Source organism: Diabrotica virgifera, chromosome 3 (genome assembly GCF_917563875.1).
Source record: "Diabrotica virgifera virgifera chromosome 3, PGI_DIABVI_V3a".
Classification (NCBI taxonomy): domain Eukaryota; kingdom Metazoa; phylum Arthropoda; class Insecta; order Coleoptera; family Chrysomelidae; genus Diabrotica; species Diabrotica virgifera.
Genome location: NC_065445.1, coordinates 119,617,565 through 119,640,078, shown reverse-complemented (window position 1 = coordinate 119,640,078; position 22,514 = coordinate 119,617,565). Strand labels below are relative to the sequence as shown.

At 33.1% G+C, this 22,514-nt stretch overlaps 1 protein-coding gene across 4 annotated transcripts in view; it reads right to left on the bottom strand.

Annotated features, from left to right (window-relative positions):
* LOC126881276 (TBC1 domain family member 16) overlaps positions 1-22,514 on the bottom strand; it is a 133,851-nt gene that overhangs the window by 32,000 nt on the left and 79,337 nt on the right. For all 4 annotated transcript variants that reach the window (XM_050645469.1, XM_050645465.1, XM_050645468.1 and 1 more), the window contains exons 4-7: positions 17,523-17,693; positions 9,051-9,220; positions 3,424-3,713; positions 2,018-2,220 (exon numbers count right to left, since the gene is read on the bottom strand). In XM_050645469.1, coding sequence (XP_050501426.1) covers positions 2,018-2,220; positions 3,424-3,713; positions 9,051-9,220; positions 17,523-17,693 — 834 coding nt within the window. The remainder of the gene's footprint in view (positions 1-2,017; positions 2,221-3,423; positions 3,714-9,050; positions 9,221-17,522; positions 17,694-22,514) is intronic.

Here is a 22,514-nt window from a genome sequence, read left to right as displayed (position 1 = left end):
GCTGTCAACATCCGAAAAATATTGTTTTCGAATGAACCGAACGCAGACGTAACGTGTCTTATACGCTACGTTACGTGTCTTATACGTACAATATGAATGGTTCAATTTAAAAACCATTAAATTATATTTTTCGCAAACGAAACGCTACGTGCCGAAAACGCGACGTGCATTATAATATGAGGCGACCTTAACTCTTATAATATTTTAACTGTATAACAGGTCTTAGGCAGCACTCACGTGGCGTTTTATTATTTTTTTCTCGATATCGGTATTCTCAATAATATCGAGGCAAACATATCGACAATACAAGAGTATTGTATTGATTTCAGATAATGAGTATCGTATCGACATTAATATTGCTAAGGTATGTATTGGATCGGTATCGTATTGATTTTCGATAAGATATCAACACAATATCTCTATTTTTATCGAATATCGTGAAGCAATAATTCAGATTTTTGACTTTATGAATAATTTCATCCACGATGAGGTTAAACAGCAGCGAGCTCAATGAGTCTCCTTGACGTATGTCTATTTTCAGTGGTATCGGCTGTGTTAGTTTGTTATTAATTCTGACCTGTATGTTATTTCTGCTGTATATTTCTTTGATAGTCTTTTTAATATCTGATGGCATGTTTCGTTTATATAACAGGTGAATTACGTCATTCAGCTCTACACGGTCGAATGCCTTTTGTAGATCTATGAAGCAACAGTAAGCCGGGATGTTGTATTTTAGGCTACGGCTCCACGGGCGATAAATTGACGCTAGCAGTAGCAGTAAAATGAACTTAAGGTTCCGCCGAACGGAATGGGAATAGCCGAACTGAACCGACTACGCACAAGTCCCGTAGTCGGTACAGTTCGGCTACTCCTATTCAGTTTCGCGGAACCTTAAGTTCATTTTACTGCTACTGCTAGCGTCAATTTCTCGCCCGTGGAGCCGTAGCCTTAGTGATTTTTCCATGACTTTCCTGACGACAAAAACTGCATCGTTACAGGATTGTACGGATCTAAAGCCTTGTTGTTCATCTGCTAGATGTCCTTCGTTAGTGATTTTGATGGTTATGTCTTTTATGGTCCATTTCAGAGCGGTACTAAGCAGGTTTATTCCTTTATAGTTTTCGAGTATCGTTTTATCACCATTTTTAAACATTAAGATCGTTGTGCTAGTGCGCCAGCTGTTAGGTATTGTATGTCCCGAAAGAAATGTTTGTACTTACAAGTATCCTTAGTTGTTCAGTTAATGTGCTTCCACAGTATTTCAGCATTTCGTTTGAAATCTTGTCCGGTTCTGGAGGTTTACGGTTTTTCAGTTTTTCTAATGCTTTAGTAATTTCCTCCGTTGTGACGATTACATTTTCGGTTGTTATCTCTGGAGTTTCTGGTAAGGTCTGGTCTTCGCCTGTCTTAAACAATTGAGTGAGATAGGAGGTTCAGGTATCGACATCTATTTTGTTTTTTTTTTCTGTTAATTGGCTTATTTATTTTCTCTGGGTTCTAATAAATCTCCATATTTGCCTTTCCAGTCCGTAGTAGTCGGCTTCCATTCTTGATGAGAAAACCAGCCACTATTCGTCTTTGATCTTCTTTACTAATGTTTTAGTCTCGTTTCTTATTCTTTTGTATTTATTGTAAGCTTCTGGTGTTTGTTGTGATCTGTACTTTAAGTGGGTTTCTGGTTTTTCTTTACACTTTGTTTTGATTTCTTGTCGGATCCAAGGCGTTTTGTTAGGTTTCTTGAGGTTTATGTTTACTCTTCTGGTTCTTCTAGTTATTCTAGTTTTTTCCATGCTATTTCTAAAAGCTATAAAGGCAAAGATAATAATTATGAAATGTCTATCTTTACTGAATCTTCATTGATAATGAAAATCAGAGAGCTGAAATAAAATTATGTGACTAAAGTATTATTAGAGAATTACAGAAACTGTCCAATTTAACCAAAATTGAATAATCAATTAGAAGAGATAAAAACATAAATTGTTATCTATTAAAAAGAAAGAATAATTTTTGTACTCACCCCAATCCTGAATTGTAAATAGCGTAGTTTAATAAAATATTCTTCATAATTTCAAGGTTAGGATTATTCTCTCCAGCGAAAAACGGATTTCCCCTATCAGTCCGAACTACATCTTTCTCTACGACACTTTGTATTTTTCTTCTAAATTGATGTAGCTTATTTTCATTTAGCTCTAACCTCCTCCTATTTATTTCTTCGTACTCCTAGAATGCAGAAAAGCAGTCATTTTACAATATACCCTCACTATGATCATTCAAAGATTCGAAGAAAATAGATTCACTGTATATTTACATTAAATAGAAGAGGAGAAAGAATACCGTCCTGACATCACACAAAATTTTTGTTTCATCAAAGAGCTTTAACATCTACTCATCATCTACTGTTGCTTCCAATAAATATTTGCTATGATTCTTATATCCCGGCTGTCAATGTTCTTTCCTTTGAGCATCTCTATGAGTTTGCGATGATGGACTTTATCGAACGCTTTTTAGAAGTTTATAAAATATACACCTCCTGATTCATATCCAAGCACCTTTGCGCCAAGTCACAAGTCACTAATACCAAACAATGCCATCGTTTGACTCATGAAGACGATTGTACGGTGGTCGGAACATTCTTTGGCGTTGGTTTTTTTGGACAGTATTACGAATGTCGATAAAATAGAAATAGTTCCTGTTAAATAAATATTAACTTAATAGTTAAACTTTTTAGAGAGGGTTGCATTTGATGTACATCTGTACCATTCTCTCAGGTTGTGCAGCATTTATAGGTACTATACATCTCCCTAAACTTGTTTTTCCTTGGATCTTTCCCTGCATAATGAGTTGGAGCAAGTTTTATCTCTCGAATGATTCCAGTTTTTTTATTGATACCGCATTTAAGGTCCAACCTTCCATTTCATAAAACAAAGTCGAGAAAACGTAGCACCTAGCCAACCTAAACTCTTATCTGCAACTTCAAATGTCTTATACAGAGCGCTCTTCTCATTTTATTAAAATTTGCTCTTGAAGTTAGATCAATTCAAATGTTAATGTTATCTTCATCAATGAGTATATAAGGAGTTCTCCTGGTAGTTCATCAGGTCCGTTTGCCCTGCATTCCTTAGTTTGCTTGATCGCATGTATACCTAACTTCCTCGCGCAAAATGGGTGGACCTGTTTCTACACAAGAGACTTGAGTTATGTTATCGGAGGTCAATTATCGTGGAAAAGGTATTTTATGTATTCAGATCAGCGGATTAGCTATTTTACGACGCTTGAAATCGGTGCAGTTTTACAGATACAGATAACGTAACAGTTGTTTGCCTGTAAACTATTGATACGTTCATCTCTTTGACCTTTTGGTGCAGATTGTAGCTGTCATATTTCTGTTTGATTTAAATATAAGTATAAATATTCTTTACTTACATGTCTCCTAATTTCGGCAATCTGAATCCTTTCTTCAAACGTACTTAAATACGGGTATACATGTAATAAAAACGGCCATACTTCTTTTCTAATATTCCTATCCATACCCGAGAAAAACACATACTTTCTTAAAGTTAGATCATCTTCCAATTGGCCAGTTTCATTAAATAAACCTCTAAATGTTTCTTCTGTGAGCTTAGGCACTTGTCCTTCCTCGGGATGCAATTCTAGCAATGATACTTCCGGTCTGCACACCATAAAATGGCGGTATGGCAGAGTATCGTCTAAACCTAAAATAATAGTTTTTAATTTTTTTTTTATTATAACGTTATTTTTTTTAAGAAATCATAGGAAGTCATAATGGTAGGGGAGCCCAAGCGGGGATTTTGTGTGTTACTTGAAAGGGTCAGAAAATCACGTGGGGAGAAACCTTGTACCCTGTAAATGTACCCCTACCATATATGGACTCTTAATAAAGGGACGCGTGGTGGGGGCAGTCCTAAATCTACCCTCAAAAAAACTCGAGTGCGTCAGATTAAGGAAAAAATATAATCTGGCGGTTTACATGGGGTGATCTAGCTAAAACCTTATAAAGGGTGTGCCAAAAGTAGCGGAACTAGACTAAGCGAACGGCTCCACGAGCGACAAGTTTACGCCAGCAGTAGCCGTAAAACGAACTTAAGGTTTCGCGGAACGGAATATGAATAACCGCTGAACTGACTACAGGACTATTGTGCATAGTCGGTTCAGTTCGGCTATTCCTATTCCGTTCCGCGGAACCTTAAGTTCGTTTTACGGCTACTGCTGGTGTAAACTTGTCGCTCGTTGAGCCGTTCGCAGGCTACGACCAGACAAGCGACAATTTACAGCGCTGTAAGAGCAGTAAAATGAAGCGCGAAAAATGAGTCCCATCCTATGTTGCTGGGCGATATTTTACAGATCACTCTGGCTTTGGATGAAAAGCCTAAGATCCATAAGAGGTATCACACTCAGAGATAGAATACGAAACGAAGACACATTGAGAGAGCTAGGCGTTCAAGACGTAGTGAGATGGACAAGAGCGCGACGACGCATGTGGAGAGACCACGTAGATCGGATGGACCCTGAACGTATGGCACATTGGGCGAAAACACAGAAGTCCAACACCAAGCGACCCATAGGAAGACCCAAAACACGATGGTACGAGAGTTGGAGCTCCGGATCGCAGCAAAGACTGTAACAGAAGAAACAGGACATAGTCCTATTACAAGAAGAAGAAGACTCTGGCTTTCCACCACACTCACCGTGAGACCCATTTTCGCGCTTCATTTTAATGCTCTTACAACGCTGTAAATTGTCGCTTGTCTGGCCGTAGCCTGGAGGATTTTGAGATGTGGTGATCCAGAAGAACGCTGAGAATCGCCTGGTGATCCAGAAGAAGAGCATGTTAGAATATCTTGGCCAAATAATCAGAAATTTATAGCGATATGGTCTACTGCAGCTTATACTGCAATGAAAAGTACAGGCAGACGAAAAATTTCCTAACTTTATCGAACCCGGGCACAATAACCATTGAGCAATGGCAGATATATGACCATTAGTAATTAATCAAACAGTGTCATATACACTAAACAGCAAAATTAACGCACCACCTTAAAAAAAGGGACATTTTTGATGTCTCGAACTTCCTAAACCTGTTGTCCAATTTGAGTACTTTTTTAGTTTGTTATAGCTTTAATCTTCAAGAATATCGATGTAATAATATTGTTGCTAAACAGGTAAGTGTCATTGTATACCGGGTGTAACAATAATAGTGTGTATTTTCCTAAAAGTTTGGAACACCCTGTGAAATATTCTAGAGTCTAGAGTATATAAAATAATGAAATGAATACTCTACTGTAACCTTAGGCTTTCTTAATATTTTGTCCTTTGATTCATTCGATTATGTTTGATAATAAAAAAGTTAGGTACTTTAACAACTAGCCATGTTCTTCATCAATACAAAGTGTTTCTAAATAAGTGCAACAAACTGATTGAGTAATTCTGCCTGAAAAAATAATGACCTTTTTTTATAAACTTATGTCCACAAATGCTTCGTTTCCGAGATACGGGATGTTGAATTTTTTCTTACAAACTGCCGATTCATTTATTGTTCTAAAACCGATTGAGATATGCAAATGAAATTTGGTAGGTTTTAAGAGGTAGTTATTGCGCCATTTTGACATACAATTAAGAATTTTATATTCACCATTGGCGTGCATATGGGTAATATCACCCGTATGCACGCCAATGGTGAATATAAAATTCTTAATTGTATGTCAAAATGGCGCAATAACTACCTCTTAAAACCTACCAAATTTCATTTGCATATCTCAATCGGTTTTAGAACAATAAATGAATCGGCAGTTTGTAAGAAAAAATTCAACATCCCGTATCTCGGAAACGAAGCATTTGTGGAGATATGTTTATAAAAAAACGGTCATTATTTTTTCAGGCAGAATTACCCAAGCAGTTTGTCGCACTTATTTAGAAACACTTTGTATTGATGAAGAGCATGGCTAGTTGTTAAAGCACCTAACTTTTTTATTATCAAACATAATCGAATGAATCAAAAGACAAAATATTTAGAAAGCCTAAGGCTATGGTTGAGTATTCATTTCATCATTTTATATATGCTAGAATATTCCACAGGGTGTTCCAAACTTTTAGGAAAAAACACACTATCATTGTTACACCCGGTATACACTTACTTGTTTAGCAACAATATTATTACATCGATATTCTTGAAGAATAAAGCTACAGTATACTAAAAAATCACTAAAATCGGACAACAGGTTTAGGAAATTCGAGGCATTAAAATGTCCCATTTTTAAGGTGGTGCGTTAATTTTGCTGCTCAGTGTAGTTAAATAAAAAAATAGTTTATATGATTCTATACATTCAAGAGGAACTGCAAATTATGATGGAGGAAGCTCCCAATAGGTCGGCCTAAAAATTAACATGACAAAAACAAAAATAATGACAAACACAGATGACCCAAGACATATAACTATAAATGGCAGTGAGATAGAAAAAGTCCAGGATTATATCTACCTAGGCCAAATCCTGAAACTTGACAAAGAGAACCAAAGTGCGGAAATTACTAGGAGAGCAAGACTAGCATGGGCAGGATTTGGAAAACTTAGTTAGATACCTAAGAACCGCAAAATACCCCAATACTTGAGCAAAGTGTTCAACCAGTGCATATGGATGTCTATTATGACATATGGATGTCAAACCTGGACCCTAACCAATAGTCCGTTCTTTAACGGTAAAATATTGCAAAACCTCTAAATTTTAAAGAACCGCTTAGATTGACATAAAATTTGGCATACACATAGCTAACAAGTCAAAGAAAAAAAGTGATATTGTGCCGATATGTGCTTTTGTCCTGGGGGTGGTTTTCACCCCCTCTTAGGGGTGAAAAAATATTCGTCCAAAGTAAGTCAGGAAATGGATAAACTGGCTAATTTTAAGTAACTTTTGTTCTACAGAGTTTTTTCACTAAGTCAATACTTTTCGAGTTATTTGGCAGTGAATATGTTCATTTTTTCAACAAAATAACCACGCTTTTAGACGGTTTTTCGCAAATAACTCAAATAGTAAGTATTTTGTCAAAAAAACATTCTTAGCAAAAACATAGCCTGTAACAAAAATTTAAAAAAATGGTGTATATATCACGTCTCTATACCTAGTAGAAGCAGAGTTATAGCTAATGACAAATAAGTTCATATTCGTCAAATTCCAAATGGAATACTTTAACGTGAAATAACCAAAAATGAAGCACATTTTGGGGAAAACTAATGACAACTTATGTAAGGTGTTTAAAAAAAAGCTTCAGTTTTGTTTTATAAAAAAAATTTCTAGCATCAAAAGTAAACAAGTTACGCTCAAAATAAAGTTAGTCCCTTTTTGTTTTGGTAAAAAAATCGAGAAAATCACCCCCTAATTAGTATCTTAAATGAACTTAATCGTTACGACTTCACAAGTTTCTTGACTCGTGTATGTATTGTTTATATGATCTGTAAGTTTCATCGGTTCCAAGTCCTTATTATTGAAAGGGCTGTAGTTAAAAGGGGTTGAACGAGTCACTGATCACAAATGTATGCAAATTTAGAAACACCAAATCTTAATCAATTGTTGTCTAACAGAAAAACAAAAAAATACATGATATTCAGAAAAGCAATTCTGACTTTTTTTGGTTTTCGAGATTTTTGGTATCTCTAACAATTTTTAAATTATTTTGAAAAAAAGCATATTTTTCAAAATTAAAATTTTTAAAAATTTTACTTTGAAACCAATTTTTTTCAAAAATAAGCACTTTGAATCGATGAAACTTACAGATCATATAAACACAACATAAGTAAAATAATTTGTGGAGCGGTAACGATTAATTTCATTTAAGTTGCTAATTAGGGGGTGGTTTTCCCGATTTTTTTTTGCCAAAACAAGGGACCAACTTTATTTTGAGCGTAACTTGCTTAAATTTAATGCTAGAAACTTTTTGTAAAAACAGAAATAAAGGTTTTTTTAAACACTTTAAAAAAGTGATAATGGCTTTTCCTCAAAAAGTGCTTAATTTTTTGGATATTTCACGTCGAAATATTCTATTTGAAATTTGGTGAATATGAATCTATTTTTCATTGGATATAACTCTGGTTCTATGAGATCCAAAGACCTAACGCGTACACCATTTTTTTACATTTTTATATGCTATATTTTTGCTAAGGACGTTTTTTTCGACAAAATACTTACTTACTTTTTGAGTTATTTGCGAAAAACCGTCTAAAAATGTGCTTATTATGTTCAAAAATGAATATTCTCTAGCAAATAACTCGAAAACTGTTGACTTGGCTAAAAAGCTCTATAGAATAAAAGTTACTTAAAATTAGTCAGTTCACCTATTTCCGGACTTATTTTGGACATATATTTTTCACCCCCGAGAGGGGGTGAAAGTCACCCCCAGGGCAAAAGCACACATCGGCACAATATCACTTTTTTTCTTTGACATGTAAGCTATACGTATGCCAAATTTCATGTAAATCCAAGCGGTTCTTTAAAATTTAGAGCAAAAACCGTGAAAGAATGTATTACAAGGCAAATATGAATAAACTAGCCACAACAGAAAGAACAATGGAAAGAGCAATGTTAGGTATACGACTGTCAGACAAAAAGAGGAACGATTGGGTAAGATCGAAAACAAATGTCGAGGACATAACAACAAAAGTTGCCAAACTTAAATGGAGATTCGCAGGCCACACAGCTAGACAAAAAGACCAACGTTGGAATGCAACAATACAACATTGGAGACCTTGCCAAAGTAAACGATCAAGAGGAAGACCACATATTTCTGAGGTGGGTTGATGATATTAAAAGAATAGCCGGAACAAATTGGAAATATGTTGCTCAGGATAGAGACCAATGGAAGGAATTGGGAGAGGCCTATGTCCAAACGTGGACGATAGAAGGCTAAGAAGAAGAAGATACATTCAACGAATAAAGACTGCTGAATGTAGCATCAGAACGATTACATTCTCAGGGAAAGATAAAAGCAAGCGTAGGGAAATAGATATTTCTTATGTAATTGTCAATTTCAAATTATCTACGAACCTTTAGCTAACTTGATTGTATGCAGCAGTGAATGCCACTGATGCAAAACTTGTGCCAAATGGTCCAGTCCGCCGTGGTGAAAGTGGAGGATCTTGTACTGAGATTCTCTGGAAGCTACGACGAGTTGTCCACATGTGCAACTATTGTCACTAAAAAATAATCTAAGAGACCTGAAAATAAATTATAAATATAAAATTACTGTAGGTAGGTACTGTTAGAAAAATTTTGAAAAAATTGTTTGATTTATTCAAATATCTGATGGACATATAATATGGATTTCCATCAGATATTCCATAAATATGGACATATAATATAGCACGGATGGATAAGAGACTTGAAAATAAAATAAATATAAAATTGATGCAGTGTTAGAAAAATTTTAAAAAAATTGTTGTATTTATTCAAATATCTGATGGACATAATAAAATATATAAGAAATATATTATGCATAATAATATATAAAAATATATGAACATTTTTTGTTTAAGACAATAAATACCTACGCCTAGCGCCTGTTCCGCGCTTAGTGTCATGTGGTATAAAGTGGTCAAAAACTAGGCACACCGGTGACAAAACAACGGTTTTCGGTTATACCGGTTTTTTACATACTTTTTAACCTGGCTGTATAATAACTGTCTAAAAAACCGGTTGTTCCAAAAACCGGTTTTCGTTTTTTTTTAATTAATAGCCGATACCGATTAGGTTACAATGTTACATTTTAGTTTGCGATACTCCATTCAAATCGATATTAATATTAATCATATTGATACCATCGAAAGAATATATCGATACCGACGGCGTTGGGATCGTACTCAATTGGGATCGAAAATAGAAATCAGTCATTAGTATTGTTAAATCGGTTTCGATTTCGGTCAGCTTAAAATCTCTCCAACACGCGCGCTCGGGGGCGAAAAAATTCCCCATTTTTTTCTGAATTCATTATTTGTTCCAGAGGTAGTAACTTTAGGTTTTTCACAGGTTATTACTGTAAAAAGGAAAAACCGATTATAACTAGGACAAAAAACAACCGGAAAAACCGGTTATTGCTAAGTAAAAAAACCGGTTTTCCGTTACAGCCGGTAGGTTTTTCCCATCCCTATCAAAAACGGATATAGAAACTCTTCAGACAATAACTTATCCACCACACATTTTAGTAGAGAGAACAACATTACCGCGGTATAGACCTATACTAAAATCACAATAAAGATGCAGTAGAAATAAAACAAACCAAGATACGTTATTGAATGTTACGAGGAGCACTCCCGAATCATGATTTATTTTACAATGTATAAACTTTGTAAATCATGGTTTGGGATTTACTATGTACATATATACATTATCATGATTTGGGAGTGCTGCTTGTAACATTCAACGTGTCTTGGTTTGTTTATTTCTAGTGCATCTTTATTGTGATTTTAATATAGGAGAACCATTCGAAAAACAGGTTTCTAATTTAAGAACCTATTTTCAGACGCATGCTGAGACATTTACTTTACATCGCGCAATTTGGGCAGTGGGAGTGGGTGACACAAAAGCCGCTAAAATTGAGGGAACAAGAAATGCGCATAAACCATCTATCTAAGTAAGAAAAAATGCGCAAATGGATAGGTAAACTTCTGCATGGGCGACATCTCAATGAGATCAGCCAAGAATATGTCGACAACATACCGTCAAACTATTGGTTGGCATCAGGAAATATGTTTACCGAGAGAGAGAGGACTTCCTACTTGCAATTCAGGATCAGGCTGTTTAACTACTAAAAATTATCTGAAATATAATGTTAAAGACCCTTAAGTCTAAAATGACAAATGCTGATGTCAAGCCCAAGAGACCATCCATCATCTTACCGGGGGCTGCAGACGTTTGTCGGTACTGATTATAAGAACGCCATGACTGATTAGGAAACATTATTCACCAAGAACTAGCTAACAAAGGACTTTTCCAAACCGATCATCCCTCTTATTTTTAATACATCATTGACAGAATACTTTAAAACGACAACTACTTACAAGTTATACTGGGACCGCATGTGTCCACAGACTAACCAGTAGCACACAATAGACCTGATCTCATATCTCATACAAGTTAATAGGCAAATAATCTTAATTGATGTGGAGATATCTACTAATAATAATCTGCGTGTTAAATAGAAAATATCCAGACAGTACGCGTTATGCTAGCTACTAATGGTGTTATTCCGAAAAACCTCATAGAAAACACAAAATAGCAAGTGAATATGTATTTTTTTGTTAAAGACCAAGCAGAAAGCTGTAGGTACTACTGTCGACGTCCACTTTTTCCTAGTTCATCTGACTTGTTGATCCTACATCAATGGAATGCTAAATATATTTTTCGTTTTATTTTGTGTTATTTTTAGTCCACAGTACATCGTCCTTTTTGGAAGATGATTACAAAAGTCTCAAAAATGGTTTTAACTGCTTCGTTTGAGAGAGTCTACCACTTACTGAAAAATTTCAGAATGTAGGTTGGACGCCCCACGCCTAAACATGTAGCTCTAGCGCGGTTAGGTTTTGTTACTCCAAAACTATAAAAATTTTAATTTTAATCAAAAAATTATACGTTAAAATAAAATAAATTATTTTTGTCGGACAAAAACGAGGGCGCGAACGTAAAGTGCGACACCTGCAAGATGTCACTCTAGCGCGGTAGTTTTGTTATTACAAAACTCTTAATTTTCAATTGAAAGTACTTATACTTAATTCATATAGATTGTCGATCTCTTGTCCAACAAATTTGCAGCCTCGTTTCGTTAGTCCGACAGCGTAAGTATGTTAATGACGCGGGACGCGGAAACCTGCACTCTGAAATTTTTCAGAAAGTGGTAGACTGGCTCAAACGAAGCAGTTAAAATCATTTTTAAGACTTTTGTAATCATTTTCCAAAAAGGACGATGTATTGTGGACTATTTATGTTATATATCTATGTAATTGCTTTCTTATCGAGTATAGAAATTCTATCTTTGTCCTAAGATATCAACTATATTCAAAAGGAAAATTTCCCTATATTCATCGTGTATAAAAAAGAAATGATGCAGATGTTCAAATGCAATCAGAATAAGCAAATAATTTAATGACAGTAACATTGCTTAAATAATCCATCAAATAACAAAAAAAATATGGAACAAAGTCGATAAAGGAACTCAATTACTTAGATAAAATTCACTAATCAACCTTGATATGTAAATAACAGCTTATTTAAATATTTACTATTCGTTATAAAAAACCTTCCAATCTATAAATGGATAATATTTATATTAAACAAAAGACGAAAAAGTAAGTTTGAAACAAAAAAATCTAGCACATAAAGCAAATGACATTTTACACAGATAATTGTTGCCCTGTACCTACAGCTCTTTTACACTTTCAAAGCAGGTACTCATTGAGTTTTCTATCATTTTTTATAAATAAGAATAATAATAGATTTCACAGGTAACCTTAAATACGATCTTTTTCATAATTTTACATAACTTTTTTCCATGGGAGTATAGGACATTGCTTCACAGAAAAATACTTCTATCCTCCTTATTCAAAAAGACGTTTCGTTGCTTTAGGATTCATAGTATATAAAAATTGAAGAAAAAGATCTTTTGTGTAAAAGGTATATTTATTTAAACCACAATAAAGGGCTACATTAAAAAACAGAACGTTTTCGCTCTAAAGAGAACATCATCAGTGTTCTAAGCAAGCTCTACATGCTAAGCCACCAAAAATACATGGGTTAAAACCCTTAAAATTCCGACCAAAAGTCTTACATTGGCGTGTTATATATTAAATCCTGTCGATGGGTGAAATTTAAACAAGATATACCTCAAAGCATCATATGACTTTACGGCGAGCATGTGGGTAGTTGAGTTGATTTTTCTGTCTTCACAAAGAGAAATCAACTCAACCACCTACATGCTCGCGGTATAGTCATATGATGCTTTGAGGTATATCTTGTTTAAATTTCATCCATCGCCAGGGTTTAATATATAACACGCCAATGTAAGACTTTTGGTCGGCATTTTAAGGGTTTTAACCCATGTATTTTTGGTGGCTTAGCATGTAGAGCGTGCTTAGAACACTGAAAAGCTCTTTTTAGCTCTCTTTAGAGCGAAAACGTTCTGTTTTATAATGTAGCCCTTTATTGGGGTTTAAATAAATATACCTTTTACACAGAAGATCTTTTTCTTCAATTTTTGTAATTAATGGTATACAGCCAGCTACAGGAAATTTTTCCTTATGGAAGTATATAGTTGAAATACGATTTTTCAAATTTCGCGACTCACACCAAATTAGTTCCATTTTCGCTATTTTTTCACAAACATTGTTTTATAACATATTTCTAGGTAGGTTTAGCCTGGAAAAACTGTCTGAAAAAACCCACATCGGCATATTAACGAAGGAAGGTCGAAGCAAAACTTCCAACCAATCCTAAGAAAGACATAGGCCAATCCTCTTCACCAGAAAAAGAAAGATCACGGGTTTAATACCTCCAAGGATTCTAAACTGCATAGTAATATTTTCTGAAGAGATGAAATACCTTGGTATTATTACCCCTCATCATCATTACCTAGCGCTACAATCCTGGGTGGGTTTTGGCTGACTGTACAACTTTTTCCCAATTTGTTCGGTCTTCCATCAACCTAGGGTCAAATGGAATGTTCATTTTCTGGAGATCTGCTTGGATGTTATCTCTCCATCGCATTCTGGGACATCCGAGTGGTCGTTTGCCTGTAGGAATCTCCTTCTATACAAATCTTACAAGTCTCTCGTTATGAAGTCTGTGCACGTGGCCTGCCCATCATAGACGCTGTGATTTAACTTCTTGTACAATATCGGCGTCATTGTAAAGTGCTTTTAATTGGATATTGGTTTTGATCCTATTGGGACCGTACAGGTTCGGAAGAGCGACACCTGGTTTCATAGCTCAGCAACATTTTTAGCACTTTTAATTATATTGGCCATTTATATTAGTCCTGGTTACTGGATAATTGGCAAGGCCATAGCCCAAAAAATAATAAGAAGTAAAAGTAAGATTGAGGTTTTGTTATTAAAAGGTAAATATTCTAAAGAAATCCATTGTTCTCTTTGTATTAATTTGTGCTTAGAAGTTGGAAACGAATAGAACTTAAATTGGCAATTTTTTGTTGTATTTTTACAATTTATAACACAGCATTTGTGAAATCCCATTTTCTTCAATGACAGTAGGTATGCAATATGTCACTATGACAATTTCAATTGTCAATATGAATTAAAGAAAGTTACAAGCTTTCTCCGATACTCGCGCACGATCGTTTCTCGTATCCCCTCCAAATACTTGCACACAGCGAATACTGGTTTATAATAATTTCGTGGCGAGGTCCGAAAATTTTTCCAAATATTTTTCATTCAAAACGTCTGAGCTTTTCTTCGTTTGTTTTGGTCATGGTCCACGTTTCGCATTCATATGTTAGTACAGGTCTGACAATGGAGATATTGATTTTGATCTTTGAACTTGTAAAATTTTTTGATTTTACCTATAAGCTTATCCAGTACAAACAGACAGCGATTTGCCGATTTGATTCTATTATTACCCTTGACAGGAAGTTAACATGGAACTCCCACTTAGATGGTAGATCTAAAGAGCATAATATATAGCCCATGAGCAGTGTCAAAGAATGGTCGGATGCGCCTGGGTCCTTTCACCCTGGGTGATCTCCTGAATCTATACTATTGTCATTAGGCCAATGTACTGTAGGTAACAGTAACCAAAAAACTAAACCATAATCGGAGGGCTTGCTTAAATATACCAGGTGCCATAAAAACAACACCAACTGCTACAATGGAGTTGCTCATTGGCATCACCCCTTTAGACATATATGTCAAAGAGGTGCCGTTGGTGACAATGATGCGATTACGTTCAGCGCGTGTAAACCTTGATGCAGCAAAAGGGACAATTGAGGTGTCGTTTCTGGCGGAGAGAGCTAGATGTGCTACGTGTTACCCCTGTTAATGATTATATATATTTGGGACAGATAATAAAAATAAATAAGGAAAACCAAACAGCGGAGGTAAAAAGAAGGGTCAGATTAGCCTGGGTAGGATTTGGGAGATTAAAATGGGTCCTAAAGAATAAAAAAATACAACAATACTTAAAAACAAGAGTGTTTGACCAGTGCATACTCCCAATTCTCACATACGCATGCCAAACATGTATGCATGATAAATAGTGCAGTCACTGAAGATGGATATGAGCTATTACCTCCGATTTCGTTGAACCTCCATCGATTTGCTGGAAAATTGGTGAGTGGTTAGAGGATATCTCAAGGAACAAAGGTGACATGGTACCAACTTTCGCTTTTACCCTGGCGGGTGGGTGCCACCCCTTCTCGAGGGTGAAAATTATTTTATTAAAAATAATTACAAAATTCTATAGAGGGACAAATTCTAAGTAAAATTTGTTAAATAAAGTTATTAAAATAAATCAAAACTTTTTGAGTTATTAAAGATCAAAGATTTTACTTTTTCGTGAGAAAAATGTATGCTTTTAACCGATTTTTCATAAATAATTCAAAAACTATAAGTTTTTACAAAAAAATTATTATTAGCAAAATTGAAGCTAATAAAAAAATAAATAAACCACTTAATACAAAAAACCTTTTAGTCTTAACTAAAAATAAGTTATAGGTAATTGAATGTATATTTTTTTCGGCGTGTACCCAAATCTAAGTATTCAAGCTTAAATAACGGGAAAATGATGCATTTTATAACACAAACTTATTAAACATTTGTCAAAGTACTTAGAAATATCTATCAAATGAGTCCTCGAACAAGTTGATAGCGTTAAAATTTATGCTCCAAAAATTTTTCAAAATTTATCTTTTAAAGTTTTTTCCAAAAAATGTTCTTGTTTTTTTTAGTAACTCCGTTAATTGTTAGGATATAAGGTTCACATAAAAACCATTTGAAAGCTAATTCCAAGATCAATTAAACGACGTTGAATTTAATCTTTTAAACCTCTTACTTTTTTAAAAATAAAAGGTTAAATGGCCCCGGTTACATGGTTCTCGCAGCAAAATTTAAGCTTTGAACGTTTCTATCTCGGTTATTTTTTACCCTATAGAAATAATAAACAAGGTAAAATATTTAATACAGAAAAAACTAAAATTTGGTTAAATATCATTTTTACGTACATTGAGTATTTTTGGAGTTATTATCAAAAGAAAATTAAAATTACGATCATTTTAAAAATTCTGATTTTTTTAAATTATACTTTTTTTTTCAAAAATTTTTATTCTAAACCGGTCAAAATTGTTGAAATCGTTACTTATGCTAACATAAACAAATTGTGGTAAGGATTACTATAAATTTAAATTTTTATGGAAATGGGGTAGGTATGTTTTATTTTTCACTTTTTCCTAAAAAAATCGAAAGGGTTGTCTTATTTTCATCATAACTTACTTAATTTTAATGCTATTAACTTCTTCTGTTCTGAAGCTCAATTGATAGGTAATCTCAAGTACTTTGACAAGTGCTTAACAGGTATATTTATCAAATGCATCGTTTTCCCGTTATTTAAGCTTGAATACTTAGATTTGAGTACTCGTCGAAAAAAATTTACATTCAATTACCCATAACTCACTTTTACTTAAAATGAGTTTAGTTCTTTAGGGGAGGAGTGTATTCAATTTTATATTATCTTCAATTTTGTTAATAATAACTTTTTTGTAAAAGCTTATAGTTTTTGAGTTATACGTGAAAAACAGCTTTAAAGCATGCATTTTTTTACGAAAAAATAAAATCTTTGATCCTCAATAACTCAAAAAGCATTGATTTATATGAATAACTTTATATAACAAATTTTGCTTAGAATTTGTCCTTATATCGATATATGGTATTATTTTTGATAAAATAATTGTCACCCCCGAGAAGGGGTGGCATCGACCCCTAAGGTAAAAGCGCAAGTTTGCATCATGTCACCTTTGTTGCTTGAGGTATCCTCTAACTACTCACCAATTTTCATGAAAATCGATGGAGGTTCAACGAAATCGGAGGGGAAAACCTTCAGTGACTCCACTAAAAATAGTGAAAACACAAAGAGCCTTGGAGAGAGCAATGGAGTAAAATTAACAGACAAAAAGCAAAACAACTGGGTAAGAAATAAAACAAAAGTTAAAGACGCAGGACAACATATAGCCAGGCTAAAATGGAGCTTCGCAGGTCAAAACGATAGACAAACGGACAATAGGTGGAATACCAAGATACAACAATGGAGACCATGGACAGGAAAGAGAGGAAGAGGACGACCCCAGATGAGATGGGGAGATGACATTAAAAAGATAGGAGGAACGCACTTGAAACAGAAAGCACTAAACAGAAGCGAATGGAGGAAACTGGGGGAAGCCTATGTTCAGAATTGGACGAATTAAAGGGCAAAAAAAAGAAGAAGAAGAAATTAAGTACCTATATGGATTCTCTTATCTATACTTACCGCATTTGGCTGAGGTCTACGCTAAATCTTCTACATTTGTGAATCTGTTTCGGCTGCAAAATGGGTGAATTACTAACGCTATCTGGAAAGTATAGATTGTGCTGTTGCATTAAATATTCTGGTGTTGATAGCCAGTTTGATTGGCTGTCTGAAGAAGTTACTGATGCTGATCTGAAATATTAGAACATTTAAATTTAGTTTTTGAAAATTACAACTATAGTCTGGGCTGATTATCGGAAATTAGGCCATTTTTGGGAAAAGTTATTTACCAACAATTTTATTGCTGGAATCGAAGCTTATGATTATATATATATTAATAATATAGGTATGCAAAGTCCGCAGATAGTGTGCTACTTTTTTATAAACAAAATGGCGCCCGAAAATCGTGTTTTTTCAATTATTGCTCTATAACTCCGAAGATTTTAACTTTACAACAAAAACACTCAAATAAAAATTCACCGCAATTAAATTCTACATAGAGATACATTTTTTCCGATCTGCTCTGACGAAAATTTTCCTCGGAGAATCCGGGTTTTCCAAACAAAATCTTTAATTTTCAAATAAAGTTTTAGATAAGTAATTATCTACCAATAATTAAATAATTTGGTGACTTAAAAGCCTTCTTGGTTTGGATTATAGTTCTAGAAGCTGATGAAAATTTAACGAATATTTTAGCAACAATTCCATTGTTAATTAATAATTTAAGGTCGCAATAATAACCAAAATAATTATGATACACTGATCAAACTTTGAAATCTTATAAAGATGAGGTGCCTATTTAACATTTTGTCGACAAAATATAAATTTTTTATTTTTTTGCATAATCTTTAAATGTTAAAAAAAATAGTTATAAACAAATTAACGTTTATCAGAAAGTTTTTATTATATTCTAATTTTAAAAACTAGTTAAAGTGCGTATTTCAAATATCTTGAAAATGAATGTTTTAAAATTATTTACAACCATTTGCAAAAAAGTTATGAAACAGCAAAGTAAACATAGATTACTGCGTTGTTTATAATTTTTTTTAATTCTTTCAAAGCGTAAAAGTGAGTTTAAAGTACAAGCTAATTACTTACAAAAAATATTGATTATTAGTTTAATGGTTATATTTAATTAAAGATTATAAATATTTTTTTTTTGTAATTTACACGCGCGAAAGTAGACTAATACAGTACCGTAGCTATGTATTATGTATTATACCCGTCCACATACACAACTCGCGCGAGTTTAAAGCGTGTCAGTCTCTTCGAGTGAACATCTCCGGCTCTGTATCAAGCCTACTTTCGCGCTAAAAATTACAAAAAAAAGTATTTTTAATCTTTGATTAAAATAGAACCATTGAACAAATATTTGATATTCTTTGTGAGTAATTAGACTGTACCACAGACTCACTTTTAAGCTTTGAAACAATTAAAACAAATTATAAACAACGCAGAAATCGTATATTTACTTTGCTGTTTCATAACTTTTTTGCAAATGGTTGGAAACATTTTTTAAAGCATTCATTTTCAAGAACTTTGAAATACGCATTTTAAGTATTTTTCAAAATTAGAATATAATAAACAATTTCTGAGAAATGTTAATTTGTTTATAACTATTTTTTTTAAACATTTAAAGATTATGCAAAAAAATAAAAAATTTATATTTTGTCGACAAAATATTAAATAGGCATCACATCTTTATAATCTTTCTAAGTTTGATCAATGTCTCATGATTATTTTGGTTTTTATTGCGACTGTAAATTGTTAATTAACAATTGAATTGTTGCTAAAATATTCGTTTAATTTTCACCAGCTTCTGCAATTATAATCTATACCAAAAAAGCTTATATTTCACCAAGTTATTTAATTATTGATAAATAATTACTTGCCAAAAAAATTTATTTGAAAATTCGAGATTTTGTTGGGAAAACCCACATTTTCCGAGGAAAATTTTCGTCAGAATTTTTTATTTGAGTGTTTTTGGTGTAAAGTTAAAATCTTCGGAGTTATAGACCAATAATTGAAAAAAACACGATTTGGGGGCGCCATTTTGTTAATAAAAAAAGTAGCACACTATCTGCGGACTTTGCATACCTATATTATTAATATATAGAATCATAATATTCGATTCCAGCAATGAAATTGCTGGTAAATAACCTTTCTTTGTACTTTACTAATTAGACCAGCGTATTATAACTATTTTTTTTTAATTTAATAATTATGCAAAAAAACTTATATTTTGTCAATAAAATATTAAATAAGCATCTCATCTTTATAATCTTTATAAGTTTGATCAATGTATCATGATTATTTTGGTTATTATTGCGATCGTAAATTGTTAATTAACAATTGAATTGTTGCTAAGATATTCGTTTAATTTTCACCGGCTTCTGGAATTACAATCTATACCAAGAAAGCTTTGATGTCACGAAGCTATTTAATTATTGATTAATAATTACGTGCCTAAAACTTTATTTGAAAATTAGAGTTTTTGTTGGGAAAACCCACATTTTCCGAGGAAAATTTTCGTCGGAGCAAATCGGGAAAAATATATCTCTATGCAGAATTTAATTGCGGTAAATTTTTATTTGAGTGTTTTTGTTGTAATGTTAAAACCTTTGGAGTTATAGAGCAATAATTGAAAAAGATACGATTTGTCGGCGCCATTTTGTTTATAAAAAAAGTAGCACACTATCTGCGGACTTTGCATACCTATATTATTAATATATAGGATCTTATAATTCGATTCCAGCAATAAAATTGCTGGTAAATAACTTTTCCATGAATTTTGCTAATTAGCCCAGAGTATAATAGACTAAGAGCCGGGATAAGTAAAATTTGCTAATCATTTTGGGCACCGTAAGAGTTTATAACTTAAATGGTAGAACCTAGAAAACATATGAGCACCATGCCGTCACTTTTCAGTGGCGTCGTCGACAGTGGCGCATTAAACTTCCCAGTTATGCACGGGATAAATGAAAAATATCCTCACTCCCAGAATTAATTTTTTTTACATTCTATATGATTTAAAAACAAGATTCAGCGTAATTTTAACCCACCACCCTTCTCCTCATCCCACAATCAAAAACGTAATTTTTTGTTTTTATTTTTTTTTAGGTGGGTTTGTTGGATTTTAAAATTTCAAAAATTTCACACGCATATTTAAGGCTTTTACAAAATAAGTCTGTTTTTATAGCCCCGTATGTTGAGTGTACAAAACCTCAAAAAAAAATTTATTTTTGTGTTTTGAAAAAAACTTATAACTTTCTTTTGAGATGATTGCAGGTCTAATTTTTTTTTCATGTTGTGTACTTCATCAAACATTATGTTTTTAATTTTTTTCAGGTTTCTCCGTAAAGTTCGCCAGCTTCAAAACTCCGAAAAACTGTTTTTAGGGGGTTTTTCCCTATTTTATAAACTTCAAAATAGATCAAATCAAGGTTTTTTTATAGGTTATACATAAATATATAAATTGAAGTATTGTTGTTCCATTTTAACTTTGCCCATGCGTCGTGATTCATTTTCAAACAAATTAAATCAAAACATTAAGTGAAATGCACGTCGATGTGTATAGTATATTATAGTATACAGTATACACAATGTATATAGGGTGAGGCAGATAACTGGCCTATTAGAAATATATCGAGAACTAAAGACAACAGAATTATGAAAATTGGAATGAAGGGGTTTTGAAGATCTATTTAATGAAAATATTTTCACCTATTTGCTACTTCCGGTTATACCCGAAGTTGCTTATAACTTCGTTTTTTTAAAAGGGACACCCTATATATTTTTACATTTCTGGATTCTCCTCAATGTCTACTTTCTTAAAATATGAGGTTTTGTAATATTATACAGGCTAGTTTGAAAGATAATTACGTTTTTTTCTTAATTTCGTAGCAATATTCACACCCTGTAGAATTGTAGTAGTTTGACATCAAAAACTCTGTTTATATTTAAATGGTTTTTAATATAGTGTACTATTGTTAAAAATTGTTAGTATAGCTAATTTTTTAATTGTAGTATACAGGGTTGGTCGAAACTCGGAATGAGTATTTTCTGAGTTTTCTTAAATGGAACACCCTATAATTTAGTATTATAATGAAATGATATTTTATGGTACTTTTTGATTTCTTAAGCATTCCCTATACCTAGCTTCTATTTGTGCTTAATTGTTACGTGAACCAACAATCTTAACTACGTAGTTAATTGCTAATTTTAAGGATCAGTCTAGATTAATATGTATTTATTTCCGAAAAATTATTTGTGATTAAATATTTTCACGGCCAACCTAATAAAATTTCACGTATTTTTTGTTGAAATTAATATTTGGCTTGAATCACCAATAACTCACAAATTAAAGCAGTTAGGTATGGGGAATGCTTAAGAAATAAAAAAGTAGCATAATACATCATTTCATTACAGTACTAAAATACAGGGTGTTCCATTTAAGAAAACTCAAAAAATACTCTTTACGAGTTTCGACCAACCCTGTATAGTAAAATTCAACATTTAGCTATACTAACAATTTTTAACAATAGTAGACTATATTAAAAATCATTTGAACATAAATAGAGTTTTTGATGTCAAACTACTACAATTCTACAGGTTGTGAATTTTACTACGAAATTAAGAAAATAAACGTAATTATCTTTTAAATTACTCTGTATAACATTACACAACCTCATATTTTAAGAAAGAAGACATCGAGGAAAATCCAACAATGTAAAACTATACGGGGTGTTCCATTTAAAAAAAGGAAGTTATAAGCCACTTCCGGTATAACCGGAAGTAGCAAATCGATGAAAATATTTTCATTAAATAGAGCACTCTTCAAAACCCCTTCATTCCAATTTTGATGATTCTGCAGCCTTTAGTTCTTGAAATATATTTCTAATAGGACTTTTATCTGCCTCACCCTGTATACACATCAACATACGTTTCACTTTATGTTTTGACTTAATTTGTTTGAAAATGAATCGTAGAGCAAGGGCAAAGATAAAATGGAAC